Source organism: Daucus carota, chromosome 9, assembly GCF_001625215.2.
Source record: "Daucus carota subsp. sativus chromosome 9, DH1 v3.0, whole genome shotgun sequence".
Classification (NCBI taxonomy): Eukaryota; Viridiplantae; Streptophyta; class Magnoliopsida; order Apiales; family Apiaceae; genus Daucus; species Daucus carota.
In genome coordinates, this window is record NC_030389.2 from 37888420 (window position 1) to 37912037 (window position 23618).

The 23618-nt window shown below is 35.1% G+C and overlaps 4 protein-coding genes across 5 annotated transcripts; 1 reads left to right on the forward strand and 3 right to left on the reverse strand.

Annotated features, from left to right (window-relative positions):
* Positions 1-1290: 1290 nt before the first annotated feature.
* LOC108201573 (uncharacterized) lies at positions 1291-1770 on the reverse strand. Its single transcript, XM_017369863.1, has one exon. It carries the CDS (start codon positions 1768-1770, stop codon positions 1291-1293), a length of 480 nt encoding a protein of 159 aa, XP_017225352.1.
* A 1335-nt stretch (positions 1771-3105) lies between these two features.
* LOC108200461 (GPN-loop GTPase QQT2) lies at positions 3106-7465 on the reverse strand. 2 transcript variants are annotated; one of them, XM_017368619.2, is made up of 7 exons: positions 7310-7465; positions 7154-7225; positions 6422-6524; positions 6115-6341; positions 5362-5652; positions 3854-4059; positions 3106-3736 (listed from the first exon to the last, which is right to left on the reverse strand). In XM_017368619.2, the coding sequence occupies exons 2-7, from the start codon at positions 7220-7222 to the stop codon at positions 3451-3453; spliced, it is 1182 nt and encodes a 393-aa protein (XP_017224108.1). In that variant the 5' UTR covers positions 7223-7225; positions 7310-7465; the 3' UTR covers positions 3106-3450. The 2 variants fall into 2 exon arrangements, with proteins under 2 accessions (XP_017224108.1, XP_017224109.1); XM_017368620.2 differs by having other exon boundaries at positions 7154-7222; positions 7310-7435.
* A 5727-nt stretch (positions 7466-13192) lies between these two features.
* On the forward strand, positions 13193-16807 carry LOC108202103 (uncharacterized). The gene is made up of 2 exons (XM_064085085.1): positions 13193-14009; positions 16371-16807. The coding sequence occupies exons 1-2, from the start codon at positions 13372-13374 to the stop codon at positions 16540-16542; spliced, it is 810 nt and encodes a 269-aa protein (XP_063941155.1). The 5' UTR covers positions 13193-13371; the 3' UTR covers positions 16543-16807.
* Positions 16808-16863: 56 nt separating this feature from the next.
* Positions 16864-18659, reverse strand: LOC108200201 (peroxidase 40). The gene is made up of 4 exons (XM_017368268.2): positions 18128-18659; positions 17822-18013; positions 17554-17719; positions 16864-17466 (listed from the first exon to the last, which is right to left on the reverse strand). Exons 1-4 carry the CDS (start codon positions 18383-18385, stop codon positions 17057-17059), a joined length of 1026 nt encoding a protein of 341 aa, XP_017223757.1. The 5' UTR covers positions 18386-18659; the 3' UTR covers positions 16864-17056.
* Positions 18660-23618: the final 4959 nt, after the last annotated feature.

A 23618-nucleotide genomic window follows, 5' to 3' on the forward strand; every position in this document is an offset into this window, starting at 1 on the left:
CATACTCTTCTAGATTAATAGTAAAATTACGACAATCTGCACCAGCCATTGCTAAAGCTTCTAGTGACATTACTGGAATGCAGTTGCAAAATAATCTTAGTAGTAAACAAGAAAATCTTGAACTGATAACACTGTCTATGATGTGTAAAAATGACTAGCTTTTTATACGGTATGAGTGAATATATAGCATCAGTGTCTATCTAGAATGAAAATTTTAAACTGCAGCTAGGTAGTTAGTAGTTATGATCCTGTTTAGTTGGATAATTTTTTTTATTTGTTTCCCCAGATTACAGGAGAAATTCATGGGGATATAATTATCTGTCTATCAATTTTGGGATCACTTTTTCAAAGTTTTAGCAACAGGAAGACTCCAGAAATAGCTGGACTTCGGGCCCTTGAGATTTCTTCAACTTTCCTAACCTACTCGTAACAAATTTATATTTGTGGTAGTTTTACAAAGATTTTTCTTTTGTTTTGCAATTTGTAGTCATAAATAAAATAAATGCAATGAAGTGAAATATTATAAATAAATGCTTTTTAAGTTTAGAAAAATTATAAAAATTCCATCTAGAAATTTTCAAAAAATAGTTATCTAACATATTTCAGATTAGTATTATCCATAATTTCCAATCATTCAGAAAATATTATTTATAATTAACGAATAATTCTATACCTATTATAAACGAGTAAATATAAATTATGGATCATCCTTACATATACTTTTGAGTAAAAATGATGGCTTATATTTAAGTAGGTGATTTTGAATCTATAGTATATTAATTATATATTATTTTTCTTTTAACACAAATGGTGATCCAGACTTGCTAGACAGTAGACACCTGACTTATAGTTCCCTACATGATCTAATGCAGCTTAAAAACATCACTGTTTAATAAATGCAGAGGAGCTAGTAATACATGGCGAAACATCTGCATCCATGACGCGGCAGAAATACAGAACTGACCAGGAAAACTGTACAGAAACTCGAGGGAAAGCATTTGTCCAACTGAAGATTTACCTGTCAAGCAGAATATACAACTTGAAAAAGTATAACAAGAAAGAATACAATGCTGAAGAGCATGGAAAATGTGCTTCCACTTGAAGATAATCCTGATCAGGGGCGGATTTAGGAAGAGGCACGAGGGGACACGTGCCCCCACTAAATTTTTTTTTTACATTTTTTCACCATTCTAAATTTTACAAAATTATAGAAGTGCCCCCCCCCCCCCCCCCAAAAAAAAAAAAATTGAAAATATATAAGTGTTTTCCGAAAATTTGCTTGGTGCCCCCCTAAGATTTTGTGTCTAGATCCGCCCCTGATCCTGATGCTGCTGCCTTGGCAGCTTTCAGTTTCTTCAGCGCCTTCATACGTTCTTTCCTTGCCTTCTTCAGTATTGCTAGTTCCGCAATCTCTTTCACTAACTTGTGGTCAGAAGCATACAAAATTAAGCCTTGAGGTGGCCGAGGAGGTTTAGAAGACTTTTTAGCACTAGATACTTTACGTTTCTCCTTCCCTACTTGGCTCTCTGCAACATTGGCAGCCTCTTCGCCCTCTGTCTTCACGTCTAAAGGTGATTTCACTTTCTCTGCAGAAGCCGCGTTGGTATCTGACAGACACAATCCTACTTCAACCTTAATCGTTCTCTCAGCATTATCAAAACCTTTACAAAATAAGAAAGTTCTTGCTAATGTGGCACCTGAAATAGTGTCCGTTCCTCTCAATCCTTCACTAAGAATCACACCAGCCTCAAGATCAATCTCTTTTTCCATTCTATAACCTCCTTCAAACAAAATCCTTCAATTCTTCGCAACTCAAAACAATACTTAGATCAAACCAAGATAGTACCATGCATCTCTAGTGCCTCTCTACACAAAATCCATCATGCTCTTGACAGTATCACCTACAAATCGAAAAATCTTCTATATGACTCCCTCCAAAGACTAATATGATCCTAACCTCAGCTGCAGAAGATCAGAGTATCTTCTCGGATTCCTCTGGTTAAAAATCTCAGCAGCTCAAACAATGATCAGTACCCTAGACTATAAGATATGAGTTAGCTAGTGCTACAATATACTAAATTTGATCATCATCACTCACTCAAATACTAGCTTCTTTTCCAAAAAAAGTTGAGTGAAAGAAAAAGTTGAGCTGAAATGTGAAATGAGTAGAGTAATCAAAGGCGGCAGGGATGATTATTGGCAACAAAGGAGCACAACTAAGCAAATTATAAAGAATGAAAACAAGAAAATTAACACACACTACTTTAAGCACAAAAGTACTTGTTCTCCATTACAGACTAATAGGTGCACCACTATACATCACAATGATTATATATCACATCTTTATAGTCAAAAGAGTGTCTGCACCAACTTAATATTTTCCATCAGAATTTAGAAATTTAAGTAAAATAATTAAATAATAGTTACTAATAAGTAAACAACATCATAGGATACTAAACCAGTGACAATAGTCAAATATGACCATTTTTCAGACAAACAAATTTGAAGGTAGATTAAAGACAGGGGTAGCATATTTGCTAATGCATAGCACGATCTGCATCAATAAAAAATGTGCATTGAATTTTGGTAGCTAAATTCTCTTTTTATTTATTAAGCTTTTTTGACAACATTAAGTGGGAGACCACGTATATATATTATCATATAATAATCATTTACTTGTTGCCGTTGATCAACCACTTAAATATTTTAATAGCAGTATACTTTATTCTAATTTTTCTTTTTAACTTGTAATATACACGTAGATGTCGTCAACTAGGCTACCGTTCTGGAGGTCCTTATACTAAATTTATATTGTGATCCTTTAAATGTCAAAAAGTAATACAACAGTAATTTATAATATATTACGTATAAATTGTACGAGTAAAGTTTAATATTAATAGTTTGTTTAAAATATTTTTTTTTCCTTCTAAGAACAACTCCATACTCGCACAATTTATACATAATATATTATGTATAAATTGTATAAATTTATAAATTGTACATAATACATAATATATTATGTATAAATTGTACGAGTAAAGTTTAATATTAATAGTTTAAACCCTTTAAGGTCGCTATGACATTACTCATGATTCGTGCTACAAATTGAAGCAAACTAAGGGCAAATCCGAGTTAAGACGCGTAATATCTACCTCAGTTTCTTGGATACATATTATTGGGCTCTAAAACCATTCCAGTCCAACTACTCAACCATTCTATACTGTCCCGGCTCATCTACCATTCTAGCCCATATCACCAATACTGGCCCACTATTAAAGAGAGGACTTATTTATTCGTTATCCTACTTGAGCAAACTGCAAACCAGTACATGCTCAAAAATCCAAATATTTACAGTGATGATAATATCTGGTCGTTTGAATAAAAGGCTTAGCTGCTCATTGTTGGTTCTGTACAATTGACTACCGGACATTTTTGTCGCATCAAACAGAATTATGTGCAAAAACTTGCAACTGCTTCGTCATCTTCTTCACCATCACCATCCCGCTCAGTGAATCCTTCATCGTCAGAATACCTTCCAAAAAATTTGTCGTCTCCCTCTACACATTCTTTAACAGTCATTACCATACTATTCGCTTCTCTGTCCTTCAAGCTTGTGCTCAATGCCACTGTTTCTTTCTTCGTCTTCTCCATTTCTTTCCTTAGCTTATACATGTACTCTTTGCAGCGTTCGACAACCAGCCATGGTCTCTCGATCCGTCCCTGGTCGAGGTCAGACCTAGAATAATAGAAATGGCAAGTGAAACCCTTTCTTTCACATACAAAAATTACGATTCAATGTACAAAGGAATTAGGAGGAAATAGTTGAAAAGCTGACTAATGATACAGCTTATACCTGTAAATTTTGAGGTATTCATTTGCACTTGTGTTGATGGCCTCAAAGAATTCTACCATGCCAGCTCCAGAAACTGCAGAGACTCCAACAGCACGTAAATTCTCAGAGAACTCCTCTAGAAAAAGGGAGAGATTTTGGGTCAGGTTAGGAGTGTAAATGTTATCTGAGGCCAGTGCAGCATGGAACACCCCAATATCTGTCATCCACTGTATTCACACAAGGCCAATAGCACATTTAAGTAGACTACGAAATACAACATGTTCAATCTGCAAATTTATACCAGAATAAGGGTACAAATTTCTCAAAAACAACGGGGCAATACAACATGCTCAATCTGCATATTTATACCAGAAAAAGGGTACAAATTCCTCAAACAACAGGGCAACAGCCCAACCCCCTCTCCTGCCAAGATATAAAAGGAAAAAATATAGCACAAACATAGTTTTAATCTGCAGATGAAACTTGAACCAATAAAGGTTGAAATCCCTGAAACCACACAGTGCAGATAGTGAAGCCATCCATTGATAGTCTAGTGAACATCTTAACCAACAAGTGTTTCTTGCAATAAATAGCAATGCTTGAAGTCAAACTTGGAGTTCTAGTCAAGTAATAGCACTTTAAGCTACATAACTAGTGAGAATTTTGTTTATTTAGCAAAATTTAAACACAAGCACTCTTATTTGTAAGATCTCATTTAACTTCAAGTGTCGAACATCGACTTAAAACTGCTTAAATTGTGGCTTTTTTGTGAATAGAGAGATTAGAAAAGTCGTTTATAAAGAAGGTAAATCAAACGTGTACCTCACCAATACTCCAAAAAGTTTGAAAACTGTGTTTTTAATTACATATATTCCCCCATTTTATGTTTGCTTTTGAAAAGATTAAACATGTGCCTTTAAGTTATCTGAGAGAAAGTAAAACTGTAAAAGTACAAACTGCAAGAGTCAATTCTTTCCAGACATTCTGGAGAAGATATTACATATAATTATGTTGACATTGCTTACTAGTTACTACATTAAGAATTACTTACCAAAGTATCATTACAAATTTCACTATTCCAGTTAGCCCTCCTCTCAGCAATAATTGTTATAGAAATAATGTTAAAATAAATTACAGGCTTTCTTTTTCAACAACATCTAATTAATAAAGAACAGTAAGGCATATACTATAAGATTACTTCTATTATCTCAACAACCAGAAACTTTGTTGCATTCTCTTCTGGCCTTGTTCACTTATGGCAATATCTAAAAGTAAATTTTTATTAAAATCCTTGATGACATAGGGAGGATTGATTTAGAATATATTTTGCTAAAGATCTCGGTGTAAATGGTAAAGAAATGGCCAATGACTAATCATGTCGAATCGAAGTATCTGAATTATCTTCCATGTCATGCAACAACAATTGGGTAAGAAAAAATAGAAAATTACGAAAATTCAACAAACTGCAATCATAAAACAGTATAAAAAATTGCTAAAGAATGTCAATAAATGCAAAATTACAAATATACCTGAAAAGCAAATTGATGTTGTGCCACATCAGTCTTGTTGAAGGCAAGTACCAACGGCAGTTGTGCCTTGTTAAGGATGCTGCCAGCATATAGCATATTATTCATAAATGTGGTTGGAACTTGCAAGCAAGGTGTGTCAGCTACATATGTGATCACAGTAGGAAAATTTGAAGCAAACGCTTCCGTTATCATGGTTCCGGAAGCAGACAAAGTGAACATGTCAATTTGACCAGGAGTGTCAACCAGAACATAATCTAGCTGATCTGCGCGGTTCTGTATTGCAGATATGACCTGAAATGTAATATTATCAAGCTTATCAAGATAGCAGATGCAAAGTTCAAGTGTTAGCCTTATACAGTCCTCTCTGGCTCTCTGCAATCTAATACCAATATGGAAAATATTATGGAAGATAGACTTGGTTTTCTTTTTAAACAGTGAACTGTGAAAAACCCAGTCCCTTGGGGTAAATCCAATGGTGTACTATATCCTGTTCTATATCTTTATTATAGAACAAAAACAAAAATTCACCACTCCAGTGGTATTCTATATCTTGTGCTAATATTGAACAATGCTATAGTTTGTGCTAAATATGGAAGAAAAGATAGACGGAGCTATAATTTCCACCTTATAAATGCATCTCTACACAATTTTCAAATGTACAGCTTCACATGGTCTAGAATTCCAGAGCTAGGCACACAGAAGATGCAAAATATAACCACACAAATTCTACAACACCACCAACAAAAAGATTACCTGATCAAACTTTGTGGCAAACAAGTTAAATGATGTTAAGATGGCACCATTAGCTCGAATATCGCATTGCTTCATCACATCCTTGTACTGAATAGTATCTCGTATATCAATATTAGCACCAAATGGCAGGTTCATAACAGCAGGGTCAAGATTGATAACATAACTACTAATGTTAGAAGCTTGTGTATAGCAAACCATCTGTCGAAGAAAAGTAGTTTTTCCACTTCCTAAACAAGATTCCAATTATCATTTACATATCTTTTCAACAAAGAAAAATACTGCAAGTGGTTCATGGTAAAGTACATACCTTCCATTCCTACAAGAAAGATAATAACAGGTTTATTCTTGAATGAACTTGATCTTGATTCATCGATAATCAACTTCCCCATCGACTCGGTAATATCATCATTCTGTTTACCACAAAACCGTATCAACAAACATCAGCACGAAAATTATCACAAAAACAAAAAACACACATAATCATTTTTTCCTTATTTCATGTTAGGTATAGTCATGTTCAACTCCTAAGCAATTTAACCAACAAAAATTACCAGCCTTCCAGCATTTTTTAATGTACAAAACACAAATCAAGCCTATTCTCAAGTTCTTTACAGTTTTTTAATATCTGTGCATTCGAGCAAACGATACGGTGGTAACAATAAAACACACCAAAACGATAAACATTACAACAAATGAAAGTGTGCATCAAAATCACAGTATTTTAAAAATCTTAACGCAGTTAGTGTCTTTTACGAACACGAGAAGTAGTTTCGTATGTGCAAACCAATAAACCAACTCCAATTCCCACTCGAGGCAAATGCCAAGTCCTACATCAACACCAACATCTGAGAGGTTGTTTATACACATCAATTTAACATTCCAGAAAAACAAATTCAGTACAAATATCAACGCGACATGTACAATTTACATAGTTTGTACGCTAAAATGGTCTTAATTCGAACACGAGCCCTAACAGCCTGTGTATAAAGCATCCATATATACATGTGTACATACTAGGTTAAAATGAAACTAAACTCACTGTAATGGAATCATCTGTGTCCATCTGCCCATCATCTTCCGGTGTTCTGGAATTCGTATCAATGTCCATCTTCTACAAAATAATTACCCAATTAAAATGTATTAGCACTTTGAAACAGAAAAAAAATATCAGATAAAAAAGATCATAAACATATACCAAGTGTTGTTTTTTTAGGTTAATTATAATTGGGTCGCTAGGGTTTGGGTTTCAACGGCTTCTTCTGATTCCTTTAGATTTCCTCAATTTCCTAGTTCTGCAGTAACATTCCAACCCGACTGTCTTGTTCGAGTTAATAGTATTGACCCGAATTCGGGTCCGAAATCATGCACGACCCGAAACCCGATCCAATTTACAACCCGATTTAACGAGACAAAACTCGAGAGTGGCCCGAAAATCTCTGATGGACCGAAATGGGTCCGAAATGACTTTCATTTCTAAGAACATCAATTTTCACTTTTATTCAACTAGTTGAGAAACCGCGCGTTGCGGCGGTCTATAAAAATTATATTAATGATTCAATATTACTATTTGTAGAATGTAACAATCTTTATTTTTTAATACTACATGAACAATCTTCACTTAAAAGTTGCTTGAATGGAGCAAACAGATAATACATGAATAATATTTTTCCGTGAACAAAGTAAATCATATAAAAATTAACAACAACAAACATGTCCGATGAACAAAACAAATATTATAAAAGAATAACCAACAAACATATATCACTAATAGTTGATTTATTGATATCATCCATTCATATTATGTCAAGACTATATTCTTATCCCGTATTTGGATTTGTCGACTCCTACATAGCGGTCTACAACTACCTTTACTTGCAACAACCTTTACCTTTTTAATATCATATAAACAACTTTGGATTTGTCGACTCCCACATAGCGGTCTACAACTACCTTTGCTTGCAACAACCTTTACTTTTTTTAATATCATATAAACAGTTTTCGCTTATCGTTGCAGAAGAACAGCACCACCGAGTTAGAAATCGAGTAAGAGAACTATCACCAGAGAGAGGTATGGTTGTGGTATTGAGAGAGAAGGTTGTGTTTAGATGATCCAAAATCTTACAACATATAGGGGTATTTATAGGTGCAGAGAAACTTGTGTGCTACTCTTTCCCATAATTAAATAATCTGAAACAAAATCAGATTAAAACTTTCAAGAATCAGATTCTGAAAATTGCTTCTAATATATCCAAAATTAAAAAAAGCAGTTCTAATAATCAATTTCAGATTAAAACTTTCAAGCTACTATATTGCATAAATAATCTGAAACAAATCAGATTCTGAAACTTGCTTCTATTATATCTGAAACTAAAAAAATAGTTCTTTTGATATTTTTCATCCAAAAATTCCAAAAAATTAGAAAAATAGAACGAAGCGATGTGAGAGGCGACACCTACACGCCCCTCGCTTCTCCTTTATATAAGTATATTGATTTTAAATGGCTTTAGCTTGAGCACGATTGGATAGCCCAAGTGATGGGTTTATCCTCTGTTGTCCCGGAACACCCTGGCTCAGCCCGAGAATATTTAACATAGCCTGGTACCCCGAAATTGCCACAAGGATCGGCCTCCATTTCATTTTTCTCTCACTAATATAATCATATCATAATTTTTTTTCTATAAAATTATGGAGAAATTTATAAAAGCATTAATATTTCGAAGATTTTTTATAAAGTAAGACCAAAATTGTATACAAATTTTTTTGGCTGGCAAAAAAGTTGTTCAAAATAACTTTTAAATATTTCAAAAAATTTAAAAATACAGTCAAATTTTTTTATTCGAAACAAATAGTCACTCTCATATCCTGGCTAAAATTTATGTCTAAATTGTACATGTAAAAGACATCGTAAAAGATAGTGTTTCGATGAAACTGACTATAATGATTGTCTATATCTTAAAATTGATATGTTATTTAATAAATATATTATTTTAATATAATAATATATGATATGACATTACAGATATCTCGAATTTCGAGTTTTGTACCATTTACGTAGTCAAAATTTATACTCCCTCCGCACCAACCATTTCTTCGCGATTTAGAAACGTTCTCAACAGTTTGTGTAACCATAAATCTTATTGTATTCATTGAGAGCTGTTGACTTTGTATACCATCCTGTTGTAAATAAAACATCATCCAATCTTTAGAGCATCTCCAAGAGGCTCTTCATTTAGGCTCCTAACTTGAGATTTGAGGAGGGAGAGGAAAAATGTTGCTCCAAGAGACTCTTAAGTGGCTCTTAAATCTTAAGAGCCTCTTGTTTCTCTCTCCTCTCTCCTCAAAGTTAAGAGCCACCACATGACTCCTAACTTATTTTTTTACAATAAAAAAATCTTTCCCTCCAATCCACCTCCATCTTTCACTCTCTTTTGTAGTAGTGGAGCCCAATATATGAATAAAATATGAAATAGAGAAGAGATGTAGAGAGTATTGTTGGAGTTTACACTCTTAACTTTGTTCTAAATTGCTAAGAGCCACATTTTTTATATTATATTTAAGAGTCAACAAGGAGGCTCTTGGAGATGCTCTTAGAGCATCTTCAAGAGGTTCTCTAAACAAGCTCTTAACTTCAAATTTAAAGAGGCAAGGCAAAAATGAGAGCTCCAATGAATTCTAAAATCTTTTTAAAAAATTAAGAGCTCATCATCTCTCCTCTCTTATAAATAGTATCTAGTAACTTTTGGAGCATCTCGAATGGTGCTCTTAAATCTTTCTTTAAAAAATAATATAATATACGGGTCTTAGTAAGCTAATAAATTGAATATTGTAACAACTCCAACCTTACCTTTTGTACTTGCTCTTTGCTCATATCTACTTCTATATATTAAATGGCAACCAAGAGCAAAAACAGCAAAAAAATAGTGGTGAAATATTCATTATACCCATATATTAGTTGTAATTACAAAATTACCAAGTGGTTCATTTATTATGCTTGAAAATTAAGTATTAATAATTAATACATTCGCATAATAAATATCAATTTAATTACAGTTATCATTTATTTATGACCACTCATTACAAAGAAATTAAAATATTAAATGCAGATGTAGTTAGTTAATTTAAATAAAATTAATTAATGTGAATTCAACTTGTGACATATAAATGAACTCCTATGTAGACTTTACCATCATAATTATTAAATTAAGATTTCTTAATTCTCATTTATAAGAAAACAAATATAATTTTTTTACATGTGCCAATACGTCAAATTATTTTCGATTTAACTTTCTATGAAAAGTATTAAGCTACTGATTTCTTGCGACAGTCTTACGATTATATTACACATTTGCACAATCCTGCAAATACACTATGATATGATTTTAAATAAACGAGCAAAGAATAGTACGTAATCAAAGAAGTAAAAATACTTCAGAAATGAAGAAACTAACCAGCACAAAAGGTAGTACAACCATATTTATTAGTTTGGAATTTTTACATTAATTATTGACATTAAATTTTATAACAAATAGTAGATTTGTTACATCTTGTGTTTAAAGGGTGGGAGTACAGAAATGTTTTTCTAGACATATATCTTGTGATCCAAAGACTGTGATCTTTGTGTTTAATGAAATTCCAACACTCTAGTGACAAGTCAATTAACTGCTCTAACTAAGAAAAGAGAATTTACAATGACTCTCAAATTAAAATCTCTAGAAACACATCTCAAATGAGGGAACATCAATAAAAACTAAAATAACAAAATAACAATATCTAAAAACGGAGAAAAGAAACTTTTGACTCGAGTTATGTCGAGATTTATATGAGGTAGGCTCAAAACCGAGTTATCATCTAGCTAATATATCCAACTCGGAGCGCGGGTACTCGGTCGAGTTACCGATCAAATTAGTCAAATTTTAGTCAATATAACCGTTGACTATTAAATAAATAATCACATAAAAATTATTAATAAATAAATCAATTAAATATCGATAAACTCGCATGATAAGGTAACAACAAAGTATTTAATAATCGACCGACCTGTTATATGTCAACCGTTATTATAATAGTATCGACTTGAGTGATCCAAAATATATATGGATATAATTGTATGTTTACAATTTTTATAAAAGGTATAAGTTGGTTACACAAAAAAGAAGGGTATGGGTTGGTGAAGGATTAGTGGGTTAGTATTAACCGTTTATGAATTGAATTATGATTTGAGTTAAAGATTTCAGAATTGGGGTTAGGTAAGATTCTGATTTAGCTAAATTTAAGATGATTATATATACATGGTCATATTTTGTCTATTATGTGGTTCAAACTTGGGTATTATTTGAGAGCGAATACTTGAGTATGTTAGGCTTGATTATCATAATTTGATTGACTGTATTATTGATACGAATTTGATTAATAGTATAGATTGGATGTGAGTTTTCCGCGACATATACTTTTGTGTTTATGCCATACATCAGAATTCGAATTTCATATTTGTTATCCCTAATACGACCGACTGATAATCAGTGTATCACTAATCGATAATTGATTGATAATTAGTAAAACACGCTGACGAGTAAGATATATAAATATGCAGAGATTTACTAGAAAAAGAGGGGGAGAAGAAAGAGAGATGGAGGAAAAGATAACAAGTATTAACAAGTATTTTAGTTTATTTTCACTGTATGACTGCCTCATATAAGTATGTTTTATATAATATGTTTGTCAGTGTTCGATCTTATCTCTTTTTATCGTAGCACATGAACATATTAAATCAATTTTGATTATCATGTTATTTCATGAGTTTGTTTATATGATTCACTCAAACCGCACCTATTACATTTATCGTGTATATACACATTTGGTTATGTTTTGATGAATACCACACTAAAAAATTGTAGTATAAACCTCTTTCATGTGGGAATTTTACTGTGACAATTCGAGTTATATGAAAATTTATTAGTTATTTCAAATCAGTTGTCATGGATATTATTAGTTTATTGTATGTTATAATTGGTATTATTTTTTTTCATAACATATACTTTTTCTACTTAAATTATCATTCTTATGTTCTCTTTGCTTACTTTGATTTTCAAGATCATGCAAGGAGACTTTATGGGTTTTCTTATTCAGACTTTAAAATCTTATCGTCTAAATGTCCGCATATATTTTTGTGTATTTTTCGGTTAGATGATAAATTCTGTTGGAGGAAAGAAACCCCTATGCAGCTATTGTATCTATGATACAATTCATCTACAAGCACCTAGATCCTGACAAATAAAATAAAATAAATAGTACTCCCTCCGTCCCAGCCATTTATATACGTTCACTGTTTGCACGTATTTCGAAACTCTTATAAAAAATAGTTCTATAGTAATATTTTTTCAAAATTTTCTTTCCCTGAATAAAATTTTAAATATCAAACATTCAGAAAAAAAATTAAAAAAATATTATGAGTTATACTTTAAACGAGTCTTAAAACGTGTGTATACAGTTGAATGTGTATGGATGGAGACATGGAGTAATAATGGACACATAAACAAACTAATAAAAATAGAGTACTTATTAAATAACACGATTAACTTATCCAGATTTTTTAATTTCAAAAAAAAAAAACTTATTTTCAAAAAAAAAAAAACTTATTCAAGTTTTTGACTATTTAAGTTTTCTGTTTCGAGAATTTCAATATTTCATCACTCACGCTCACTCTCATATCAAAGATAAACGCGCATACCCATCCGAAAATATGTCAAACTGGATAATTCGAATTTCAATACACCGATTTACTGTCTTTTTTCAGCTTAGCCAATTCCCCGGCATTAACTTCGGGTCCCACCACTCCTCTGGGTTCACCTTTTGTTACACTCATTTTCTTTATTCTACTTTACCACGTATTTTACCGTATATATCAAAATAAATTTTATAATACATTATAGTTTTTTTATATATACTTCAAATTTTAAATTTTAAAAAAAAGTTTTAATATAATTTATAAATTATATTTTATAAAAATTTTAAAATATGCGTGAAGTCCATGGTTTAAAGAACGAAGAGCATGGACGGAGTAACGTATATTTACACCAAAAAACCGCACACACAAACTGACACCCAAACGCTCCCTAATACACACCATACTACAACAGTCCTGCACTCGTACTACCAGTCTACCACTCCTACACATTTCCACTCCAGTCCTCACCGTTTCACACACAATCTCTCTCTCTCTCTCTCTCTCTCTCTCTCACGCACACACTACTCCTCAAAATGCGTAACGTCAGAATCAAACCTACTTTCGCCGACCGCCGCTACCGCCGCCGTACCTTCACCGTCAAATGCCATGACCGCGTCATCCTCACCACAGTCACCTCCACTCCCGCCGTCGTCCGCTCCTGGCTCCACCGCGTCATCTCGTCCTTCATTCACCACTTCCGCGCTCGCCGCCTCGTTGTCGGCCTCGGCGTGCAGTGGCGCGAAGACTGCTCCCAGGCCGCGACGCTCCAGCTCTGCGTCGGCCGCTTCTGCCTCATTTTCCAGCTCCTTTACGCTCGCAACGTACCACGCTCTCTCCGCCGCTTCTTATCCAACCCTAACATCACTTTTGTCGGCGTCGGGAACAGTCGCGATCGCGGTATGTTGTCGCGATCGCGCCACGAGATCGACGTCGATCAGCTCGTCGATGCGCGCTACGTGGCGGCGGAGAGGAGAAACATCAGTGTGCGAGTCTCGATGGAGAGATTGGCGGAGATGATATTAGGAATGTCCGGATTGGATAAGCCTGAGGAGATTGGGAGGAGTAACTGGAATGTTAGTTTGTTGAGTCATAAGCAAGTTGTTTATGCTTGTGTTGATGCTTTTGTTTCGTTTTGTTTAGGCAGAGATCTTGATGCTTGGGACTGGAATAGGTATATCACATCCCTTTTCATTTCTCGTTATCTATATGCAAATATCTGTTGTCTGTTTTTCGATGTGTAATTGCCTTGGGTTAGGGTTTTACAAATGTAACTTATTGTTTTGGTGTTTATATCTAATTTGTTGCTGAAAATTATATGTTAATGTGTTGCGTACGTGTTTATTGTAGATGCTTTTCGGTATAAGTTTTATGGAATATTTGAGATGATTACAATTGATGTTTGATGATAATAATAGATGTGTGATTAGTGGAGTTGTTTAATTAGAGTTAAAGAATATTAGTTACATTTTGGCTCCAGAATCTGATTTAACGTATTTGTTTCCAAAGGACTGTGCTGTTGTTTACTGTCTTCTGTTGTGCTGCTTTTACTGTGTCTTTGTGTATGTTAAATTTTTGGATTTGTTGTGCTACTGAATTAGGATAATTATGGTTTAAGTAGTGTGATATAAGGAATGTAATTTGTGAACATGAAGAATGATTGGTGTGGATGCAGAATCGGAAACGTAATACGTGATACGTAATGCCTCATGTTTGTCCTTTTCCATGCACCTTTTGCTGCTTATAAAACTACTTATTTTGTCTTCAAATATGCACCAAGAATGTAGTACGTGTCTTTAAGTTCTTACCTTTCTTTTGCAAAACAAGACTCTGTTTGACTGGCTTTCCTTTAATTTCGTGCTATGTGTATCTGGCATCAAGAAAATGTAATGGGATTTTAATCTTGCTGTAGTTGGTTTCTCATCTACAAAGTCATGATGTCACTACCACTTCTTCTCAATAAATTATATTTGTATATAATTTCAGATGTGTGACCTGGTCGTTACTTGTTAACAGGGGTGTGGAGTTTTTATGAATTACTTGTATATATCTTACTTGCAAGCTCTTAGTTATAGCTAATATTCTTGATGGGTAATTTAAAGACAAATGTGAACATGAGGATAGCATGCAAGTTGATTTCCAATTTTCATAAAAAATTTCTGGTCCAAATACCATAGCAAAATTTATATGTAGAGCATGTTGAGTTAGTATTTATGTAATTATAAATTATAACTAATATGCTAGACAAGCAAATTTTATAACTATTATGTACTTGTGAAAAGCATTATTCAAAACTGGAATTTTGTTTTCCGTTTGTCTAGTAGTAAGCTTTTGTAGTTAATCCCATTGATAATGAAGCCGAAATTACCTATAATAAACTACTTTGCTCTAAACAAGTTGTCTTATCTCCCCTATCCTCGGTAGATTTTCAAGCATCTTAACAGAGAACTTGTAATTTCTATTTATGAACCCTAGAGTCTAACAATCTTTCTTACTGCTGACTGTCTGGCTTGTGGAGCCCAACTTTTTTCTTGCAGCTTATAAACTTTGACAATAGTTACTCTTCTTCTCTTCTTTCTTTTTGCACTTATGGAGGTGAATTGTGAGTGTGGTGGTATCAATTTTTTAACTCTGTTCTCCTTGGCAGTTGGTATTTTGATCATAGATACAAGGAAACGGGTACGCTGCCACGAACCGCGATCTAGATCGTTCGTACCCGATACGGTCGGAAACGCGAACGGAAACGTTCAGGGTCGCGACCCAAATCGCCGGAAGTGACGACCCGCAAGAACACACTTCATTCTTGTTTTGAACAATAGATCCATGTCTATGTCATATGATAAGTAATTTATTTTATCAATAAATGTGTACTTTTATTTGTTATTCAATATCTTTTTCTTTATAAAAAATTATAAATGTATAAATTATCAACTAAAATTGTATATTATAATGGAATTTATATATATGATTATAGAATTCTTTTTAAAAGGACCAATCGTACCCATACGTTCCATCGTACCTATACGTTCCATCATACCAGATTCACTAAAACTAATGTTCCACGTACCCGATTTCGTTCCCCGTTTCGAATCGAACCCAGTCCTATGTAACTATGATTTTGATAGTGTTGGCTTTAGGTCAATTAAACAAAACATGGAGTAGCTTTGTACTTGAGAAAAATATATATATTTCATACTGTTGGGTATGAATTTTGGTGAAGATATATTGCCATATATTCTATTGTTAGTAACTAGCCAGCTAGTGCTGTGAGCTCTTCTCTTTTTATGGATTGTCGTAATTATTTTAAAGTTAACCTAATTATGCCTGAGATCCTGATTTCACATGCATTATGTTGCTACATTTTAAATGCCTGATACCTACACGAGGTTCCATAGTTTGTTCTTCGCAATGCTAATCGTATTGTATTACTGTTACGTAACCCTGTTTTGATGAAATTGTATGCTTAACTTGGAAACATTAGTTGAAGCTTACAAGTTGAATGTGGCAATTAAGACTATTTGTATCATTTTTCCAGGAACATAAATGAAGTAGCATTTGCTGGCCACTCCATTTGTTTGATCGAAACTGCTGCTCCTGCTCAATTAGACCCAATCCCAGAGTATTCTTCGGATGATGAGATTGCAGCAGTGGAGTATGAAGATGATCAGTATCACTATGATGAAGACTGTGGCTCTTATTTTATATAACTCGCAGATTTTCATATTATATATATAAGTAACAATATGTCGAAGTATTATAACTCTACTAGGCAGGTATGACTACCCTTTTTGGTTCTAAAGGCTATGGAAGCATCTTCATAGCAAGGGTCTAAGGAATGCACTTTTTGATGTAAATAATGAAAACGTTCAATGGTAATGCTTACAGTTTCCACTGGGTGCTATAGATTTAGAATTGAACCCATACCTATTGTCAAATTAATACTGTTCCTAAATATTTAGTTTAATTCGGCATTTCAGTAGTTGCGTTTTTTTTTTTTGTTTCTGCATTTCTGTATTTTGGTTCAGGCATTACAGGGAAATAGTCTAGTAAAATTCGCATTATTCAAATATAGTACAACATACTAATCTAAATAGTTGTCGACGGGCCTGAGATGAAGCATAACGGCACACTACCTGGCTGGCTAAATAATATCATCACTGAGTCATTATGAAACCTTCATCTAACGCCATTTTGCTAAACATGACTAGTTAATCGGTTCAATTAGTTAACTGCCCTGCAGTTTTTGCGAATTTCACCATCAGTACCAGCTGGTTGTAGCCTTCCCATTCTTATCATCGATCTCCTAAATTCCTCAAAAAATATTTCTTGATCTTCCGCATATAACCTGACTAGTTCACGTGTCTGCTCATCTCCCGTCACCAGCACTTGGTCCGACGTAAGCAAACCTTCCCCAGAAATCAAATTAACGTAGTACTGATTGTCGAATGTTGATGGCGTGACGAGGTCAAGCTGCGCTAAAGCTGCATTTGCGTCGGCTGCCAAGCACAATTGCTGGAGTGATGAAATGAAGTCCAGATTAACATCTGGACCGATTCCACTTGATATATCAGCACTCCCATTTAGCCTTGAGATAAATGTTGTGCACCTAGCTTTACCCATGGTGTGTGCTCCTGCTCCAGACATATATAACAATATAATCTTCTTAGCAATGAAGAACAACCAAACCTGCAAACTGAAGTAAGCTAACATTTTCATACCAGAAAGGGTGACGACGTCGTTAAGGTCAAGCCCAGCAGCTTGAAACTTGGACACAAGTGTCTGAACATCGGAAGTTGGGGCTGGAATGTCGTTGTTTGCTGCAGTTTTGCTAGCAGTTCTGCTGTCCTTTCTACCAGTCTCAACTTGCCAACCAGGCCCTCCAGACTGCAACAAGAAACCAAACAAGATCTCACTAATACCTCATTGTAAAAACTTGTTACACTACTTGTAAGCTAGATTATGTCATGAAACAGAACATAGCTATACCAGAATAACCGAGTCTCTGGCTGCAATTGTAAGAATGTCAGCACAGGAAACAACTCCGGGGCACAGTGATTCTATATCAGATTTTATCGCGTCAATTAGCTCAAATCCTCTTAATGAGTTCGCATTTGGTGCTGCAGTCTTTTCTCCAACAAAGTTAGGAGTGTCGTCCAATAGCACGGATGCATCACATCCCTGCACAACATTAATCAAAAAATGACTCACAAATTATTTCCAACTAGTCATGCTGCATATATAATCAAAAGAGTGAAAGAGAAGCAAGAACATCAAGTTAAGAGATTGACTTGCATTAACAATGCAGTCATGAAAATGCAGACGAAGCAAAGAAGCTGCCATTCGAGGGTCATCAGCCACTGCCTTGTCAACCCACGAATAGACAATGGCTTCAGCCTCGGGGCAAATCTCTTGGTACCCCCCGAAGCTTAATCCGATACTGACATCACCAACACAAGCTTCATTAGATAAGTTGGTCAAGTTTCTAGTAGCAAATGCCAGTGAGAAGTTCATCAAGATCATGAATAAATATATGTTCAAATGCATGGCCATATTGTGACAGCTTCTTTAACAAAACTACAAGTCTACAAGTGTATTGTAATAAAACATCTGTGTACAATCTTATATAGAGAACAAGATTCTGGGTAGTTCAGAGAAAGATGGGGTCTGCAAATGTACCAAAAGGAGTGGTTAATAGAAGAACTATTCATGGCTTAGAATAAGTCAGTCAGTTGTAAAACAAAATACATGACATGCAGGCTCCAACAATTTTACCAAATGCCATGTGCATTTACCTGCCTTCTGCAAATGTAACTGTAAATACTTCTCTTGAGTCTTGAATACCACCATAGTGTTGGAAAAAAAATAACAGTGAATATCACAGCAACAATGTATAGAGCAGTTATATTATATAAGCAAGAACAGGCAAACAAAATCACAACTATATAGCATGCACGAAGATCATATACACAATTAATCAGCGACTGATAAATAACAAGAAAAGACAGGAAAGGCGTACCTTACACCGACGCTCGAAAAAGAGCACTGAACAGCTAAGTCACCTAGCCCTTAGACCGTCGCTCGAAAAAGAGCACTGAACAGCTGAGTCACCTAGCCCTTCGATGAAGACTAGGCTGTTCTTGAAGTGATTATTGCCCCAGTCCGCTGTGATGGGTGTCGCAATATCGCTCCCAGGATAAAACAGCACAGACCGAACCGCTCACAGACACGGAAACGATCAACAACGACTAGCACCTCAATTCGCCCAAAAAATCTATGCAACTCATATACGTTTGCAAGATAGGCACTTAGAGATCCTACTTAGAAAATTCTCAATTTGCCCAAAAAAAATCTTTGCAACTAATTCACGTTTGCAAGATAGGCACTAAGAGAATTCTCCCTTAAAAAAATCTCAAGTGTACTTCTCTTTATATAGGGACAAGTAGTTGCTCTCTTACTATTTTACTCGATGTGGGATCAAGTCACAAAATAGTAAAACAAAACAAAACAGGTTTTGTTCATTATTTATATTGTTCAGATTACTTAATATTAATATTATATAATATATTCAGAGTCTAATTATTTAAAATAATCCCGACTCAATATATTTAATATTAATAATAAAATAATCAATATAAATAAACTTGTAAAAGATACAGAAGTTTTTACTAGCACTAGGCCACACAAGCATTCCACTTGTATTAGTAGTTGTAAACACACTAATACAAGATGCTATATAAACTCCATAATTTTCTTTTACAAAATCAATGTGGGACTAAAACCACATAACCCATTTCAACTGAGCAACTTTGCCTCAATATATTTATGGATTTCACTAAGAAAATATCTTAGATCCAAATACGAAAGTTTAAGTCCTCATAGCAAGGAACAACCTCCAACTATTAGTTTCCGGAAATTACATCAAGAACATATATAAAATATGACTCAAACTTTTCCATTTTCTAACAATCCCCCACAAATCCATAATAGAATTGCATATCAGATTTCATCATGACTTGTTTTTTCAGAGTCGGTACCCTTCCGGGTTTGAACCCTCCTAAGTCCTCTACTTCGATGGCTACTGGATATAGATGGAATGTTTCACCTTGAATCTTTATCCATTGGGTGTAACCACACTCCATAGACGACGACAAGTCAAAGGCTATGGTGCCAATCTACGGCTTTGAGACATTAATGGTCGTGTCTCGATCCTGTTCGTCGAATGCTTCAAGGAATAACCCTTTCCTCTAATTGAGACCACACAATTACATTCGCTTAGCTGGGCATCTCCTAGAGATGTACTGCTACCATCTCGTCTAATGACTTGACCCCATTCAGAGTTTTAAAAACTCTTGCTATACTTGCAGTGTCAGTACCTTTTAGGTTTGCAGGGGATAGACTCAGATGCATGTGTATCTACATTGTAGTTAAAGGTACTACCGATCCACCCTTACAGCTTGTTTACCACATTGAATACACTTTGAGGGATCTCCTCTCAGATGTATTGGGTTCCCGCTGTAGATGAATCATGATGGGTTATCAGTCCCATCCCCAACCTTGACTTAAGGACAACAGCATGCTCAAGCCCTTTAGTCAGTGGATCAGCTATGTTATCTTGAGTTCCAATGAACTCAATAGCAATAGTCCGATCAGACACCAAACCCCTTATAGACTTAAGTCTAACTTGGATGTGTCTCTTTGTTTTAGCATTATACTTGACACTTCTGATCTTGTCGATAGTTGTACGGCTATCACAATGAACAGAAATTGCCGGTAGCGGACGACTTACTACAGGTAACACAGACATGAGTCCATGTAACCATTCAGCCTCCATACCCGTGGCATCCAATGCACACAACTCGGCCTCAAACGTAGACCGAGTTACTATAGTCTGTCTAGTCGACTTCCAGGATACTGCTCCACCCGCAAGGGTAAACAGATATCCAGTCACTCCATTGGAACCAGACTTCTTAGCTATCCAACTTGCATCACTATATCCCTCAAGCACACTCGGATATCTCCTGTAGTGCAACCCAAGATATATGGTGCCTTTCAGATATCTAAGTACTCTATCTAGAGCATCCCAATGAGTTCTGTTTGGACAGCTTGTATATCTTGCTAACTTAGACACAGAATATGATATATCTGGTCTAGTACCATTAGCAAGATATTGCAAACTTCCAATAATCTGAGAATATCTTAACTGAGACACAGGTACACCTGAAGCATTCTTGATAAGAGCAACTTTAGGATCATATGGTGTACTAGCAATTCTACAATTTGAATAACCATACTTCTCAAGAATAGATTTCTCTATATAATGAGATTGTGACAAGGTTATTCCCTCAGTTGACTGAGTCAACTTGAGTCCAAGAATCACACTCGCCTCATCCATATCCTTCATTTCAAAGTGCGCCTTCAAGAAATTCTTTGTCTCGTTAATAATCTCAATATTGGTTCCAAACAGTAGTATATCATCCACATACAAGCACAACACAATATGTTCACTTCTTTTAACCTTATAGTAGACACACTTGTCATTATCATTAACTATAAAATCCGAAGTCAAGACAGTGTCATCAAACTTCTTGTGCCAGTCTCTAGGTGCTTGTTTCAGGCCATAGACAGTCTTGACTAACTTACATACTTTCCTCTCATTGCCAGATGCAACAAATCCCTCAGGCTGATCCATATAAATCTCTTCTTCAAGATCACCATGAAGAAAAGCTGTCTTTACATCCATTTGATGGATGATAAGACCATGTACGGAAGCCAATGCGACAAGCATTCGGATTGTTGTCAATCTTGCAACAAGAGAGTATGTATCAAAGTAGTCAATACCTTCTCTTTGCTTAAAACCCTTAGCTACCAATCTAGCCTTATACTTATCTATTGAGCCATCTGGTTTCATCTTCCTTTTGAAGACCCACTTACATCCTATAGTAGTACACCCACGAGGGAGGTCAACCAACTCCCATGTTCCGTTAGAAACAATAGAGTCAATTTCACTCTTCACAGCGCCTTTCCAATGCCTAGACTCCGAAGAATCCATAGCTTGTCGGAAAGTTAAAGGTTCGTCCTCGACATTGTAAGTGACAAAATCACTTCCAAAATCCTTAACTACCTTTGCACGCTTACTCCTTCTAGGTTACTCTACTTCATTAGGAGTAGAGCTACAAGCAGGATCTGCCCCCACATTTGTCATCTTTTCTACATGATTGGGAATAGAACTAGATGTGTGAGTAGGATCATCATTAGAAGAACTTTGAGGTATACCAGTCTTCATAGGGAACACATCCTCAAAGAATGTTGCATCACGAAACTCAACTATCGTGTTTGCCACTATACCATCTATGTCAGATTTTAATACTAAAAATCTCATAGCTGTAGTGGTTTCGAGATAGCCCAGAAAGATACAATTAACAGTTTTCGGCCCTAGTTTCTTTCTCTTCTGTTCAGGGACAAGTACCTTAGCAAGGCACCCCCACACACGAAGATACTTTAGACTAGTTTTCTTGCCTTTCCATAATTCGTAAGGTGTCTTGTCCATATGTTTCAGAGGGACTCTATTCAGAATATGGCAAGCCGTATTCAGAGCCTCCCCCCACATGTACTTAGGCAACCCCGAATTAATCAACATACTGTTAATCATATCTTTAAAAGTTCTGTTCTTTCGTTCTGCCACCCCATTAGACTCACGTGTATATGGTGGAGTCACCTCATGAATTATACCATTGCTCTTGCAAAATTCATTAAAGGTGTTTCCCGTATATTCACCACCTCTATCAGATCTCAAATGTTTAAGTACTTTTCCAGTTTGTGTTTCAACTTCGGTTTTAAATCTAATGAATTTTACAAGTGCTTCATCTTTATGTTTAAGCAAATAAACATAACAATATCTACTACAATCATCTATAAAGGTAATGAAATATCTACAGTGTTCCTTAGTCAACACACCACCAAATTCACATATGTCCGAGTGCACTAAATCTAACAAGTCAGAATCCCTAACCACACTATGAAAAGGTTTTCTTGTTAGTTTAGCTGTCACACATACTTGACATTTAGTTTTCTTATCAATGGCATGCTTTGGAATCAACTCTAAGTTCATCATATTCTTTAGAGCACCAAAATTTAAATGACCAAGCCTAGAATGCCACAAATCGGATGAGTCAATATTATTAACAGAAGGAGAATCAATATCATTAATAAAACCGCCTGAAACAGGCTCCACATTTATTAAAAACAAGCCGTCTGACAAGTAGCCCTTGCCAAAAAACACACCAGTCTGAGTAATAACTACTTTATTACACTTTAAAGAAAGTTCAAAGCCATTTTTAACTAAACAACTTCCACTAATAATATTTCTACGAATCTCGGGAACATGATGCACTCTAGTAAGGGATAGAACACGCCCTGAAGCAAACTTCAGGTCCACGTTTCCTATTCCACGAACTTGAGCCGCACTAGCATTTTCCATCGTCACTGTCATCCCATGAGCCTGTTGATAAGATACAAACAGAGTAATATCAGCACAAATGTGCACATTAGCTCCCGTATCAATCAACCACTCATTAGACAGATAAGTGGAAAATAGTTCAGGGTTGTACTTAACATACCAGTCATTGGTTTCAGAAGCAACAGCCTCACCAACAACCATGTTAAGCACAGGCCCATCAGTGGTTCCAAGCACAATATTTGCTTGTGCTACCACCTCAGCTTTCTTTGCTTTCTTTACAGGACAGTCCTTACTCCAATGACCAACCTGTCCACAAGACCAACATGG

Coding starts and splice junctions, on each gene's coding strand:
- LOC108200201 (XM_017368268.2), bottom strand. CDS start 18,385: ATGGCCATGCATTTGAACATATATTTATTCATGATCTTGATGAACTTC. Junction 18,014..18,127: donor TTCATGACTGCATTGTTAAT/GCAAGTCAATCT, acceptor AATGTTGTGCAG/GGATGTGATGCATCCGTGCT. Junction 17,467..17,553: donor CGACGTCGTCACCCTTTCTG/GTATGAAAATGT, acceptor TGTCTGGAGCAG/GAGCACACACCATGGGTAAA.
- LOC108202103 (XM_064085085.1), top strand. CDS start 13,372: ATGCGTAACGTCAGAATCAAACCTACTTTCGCCGACCGCCGCTACCGC. Junction 14,010..16,370: donor GATGCTTGGGACTGGAATAG/GTATATCACATC, acceptor TCATTTTTCCAG/GAACATAAATGAAGTAGCAT.
- LOC108201573 (XM_017369863.1), bottom strand. CDS start 1,770: ATGGAAAAAGAGATTGATCTTGAGGCTGGTGTGATTCTTAGTGAAGGA.
- LOC108200461 (XM_017368619.2), bottom strand. CDS start 7,222: ATGGACATTGATACGAATTCCAGAACACCGGAAGATGATGGGCAGATG. Junction 6,525..7,153: donor ACACAGATGATTCCATTACA/GTGAGTTTAGTT, acceptor TGTGGTAAACAG/AATGATGATATTACCGAGTC. Junction 3,737..3,853: donor GAATACCTCAAAATTTACAG/GTATAAGCTGTA, acceptor CTATTATTCTAG/GTCTGACCTCGACCAGGGAC.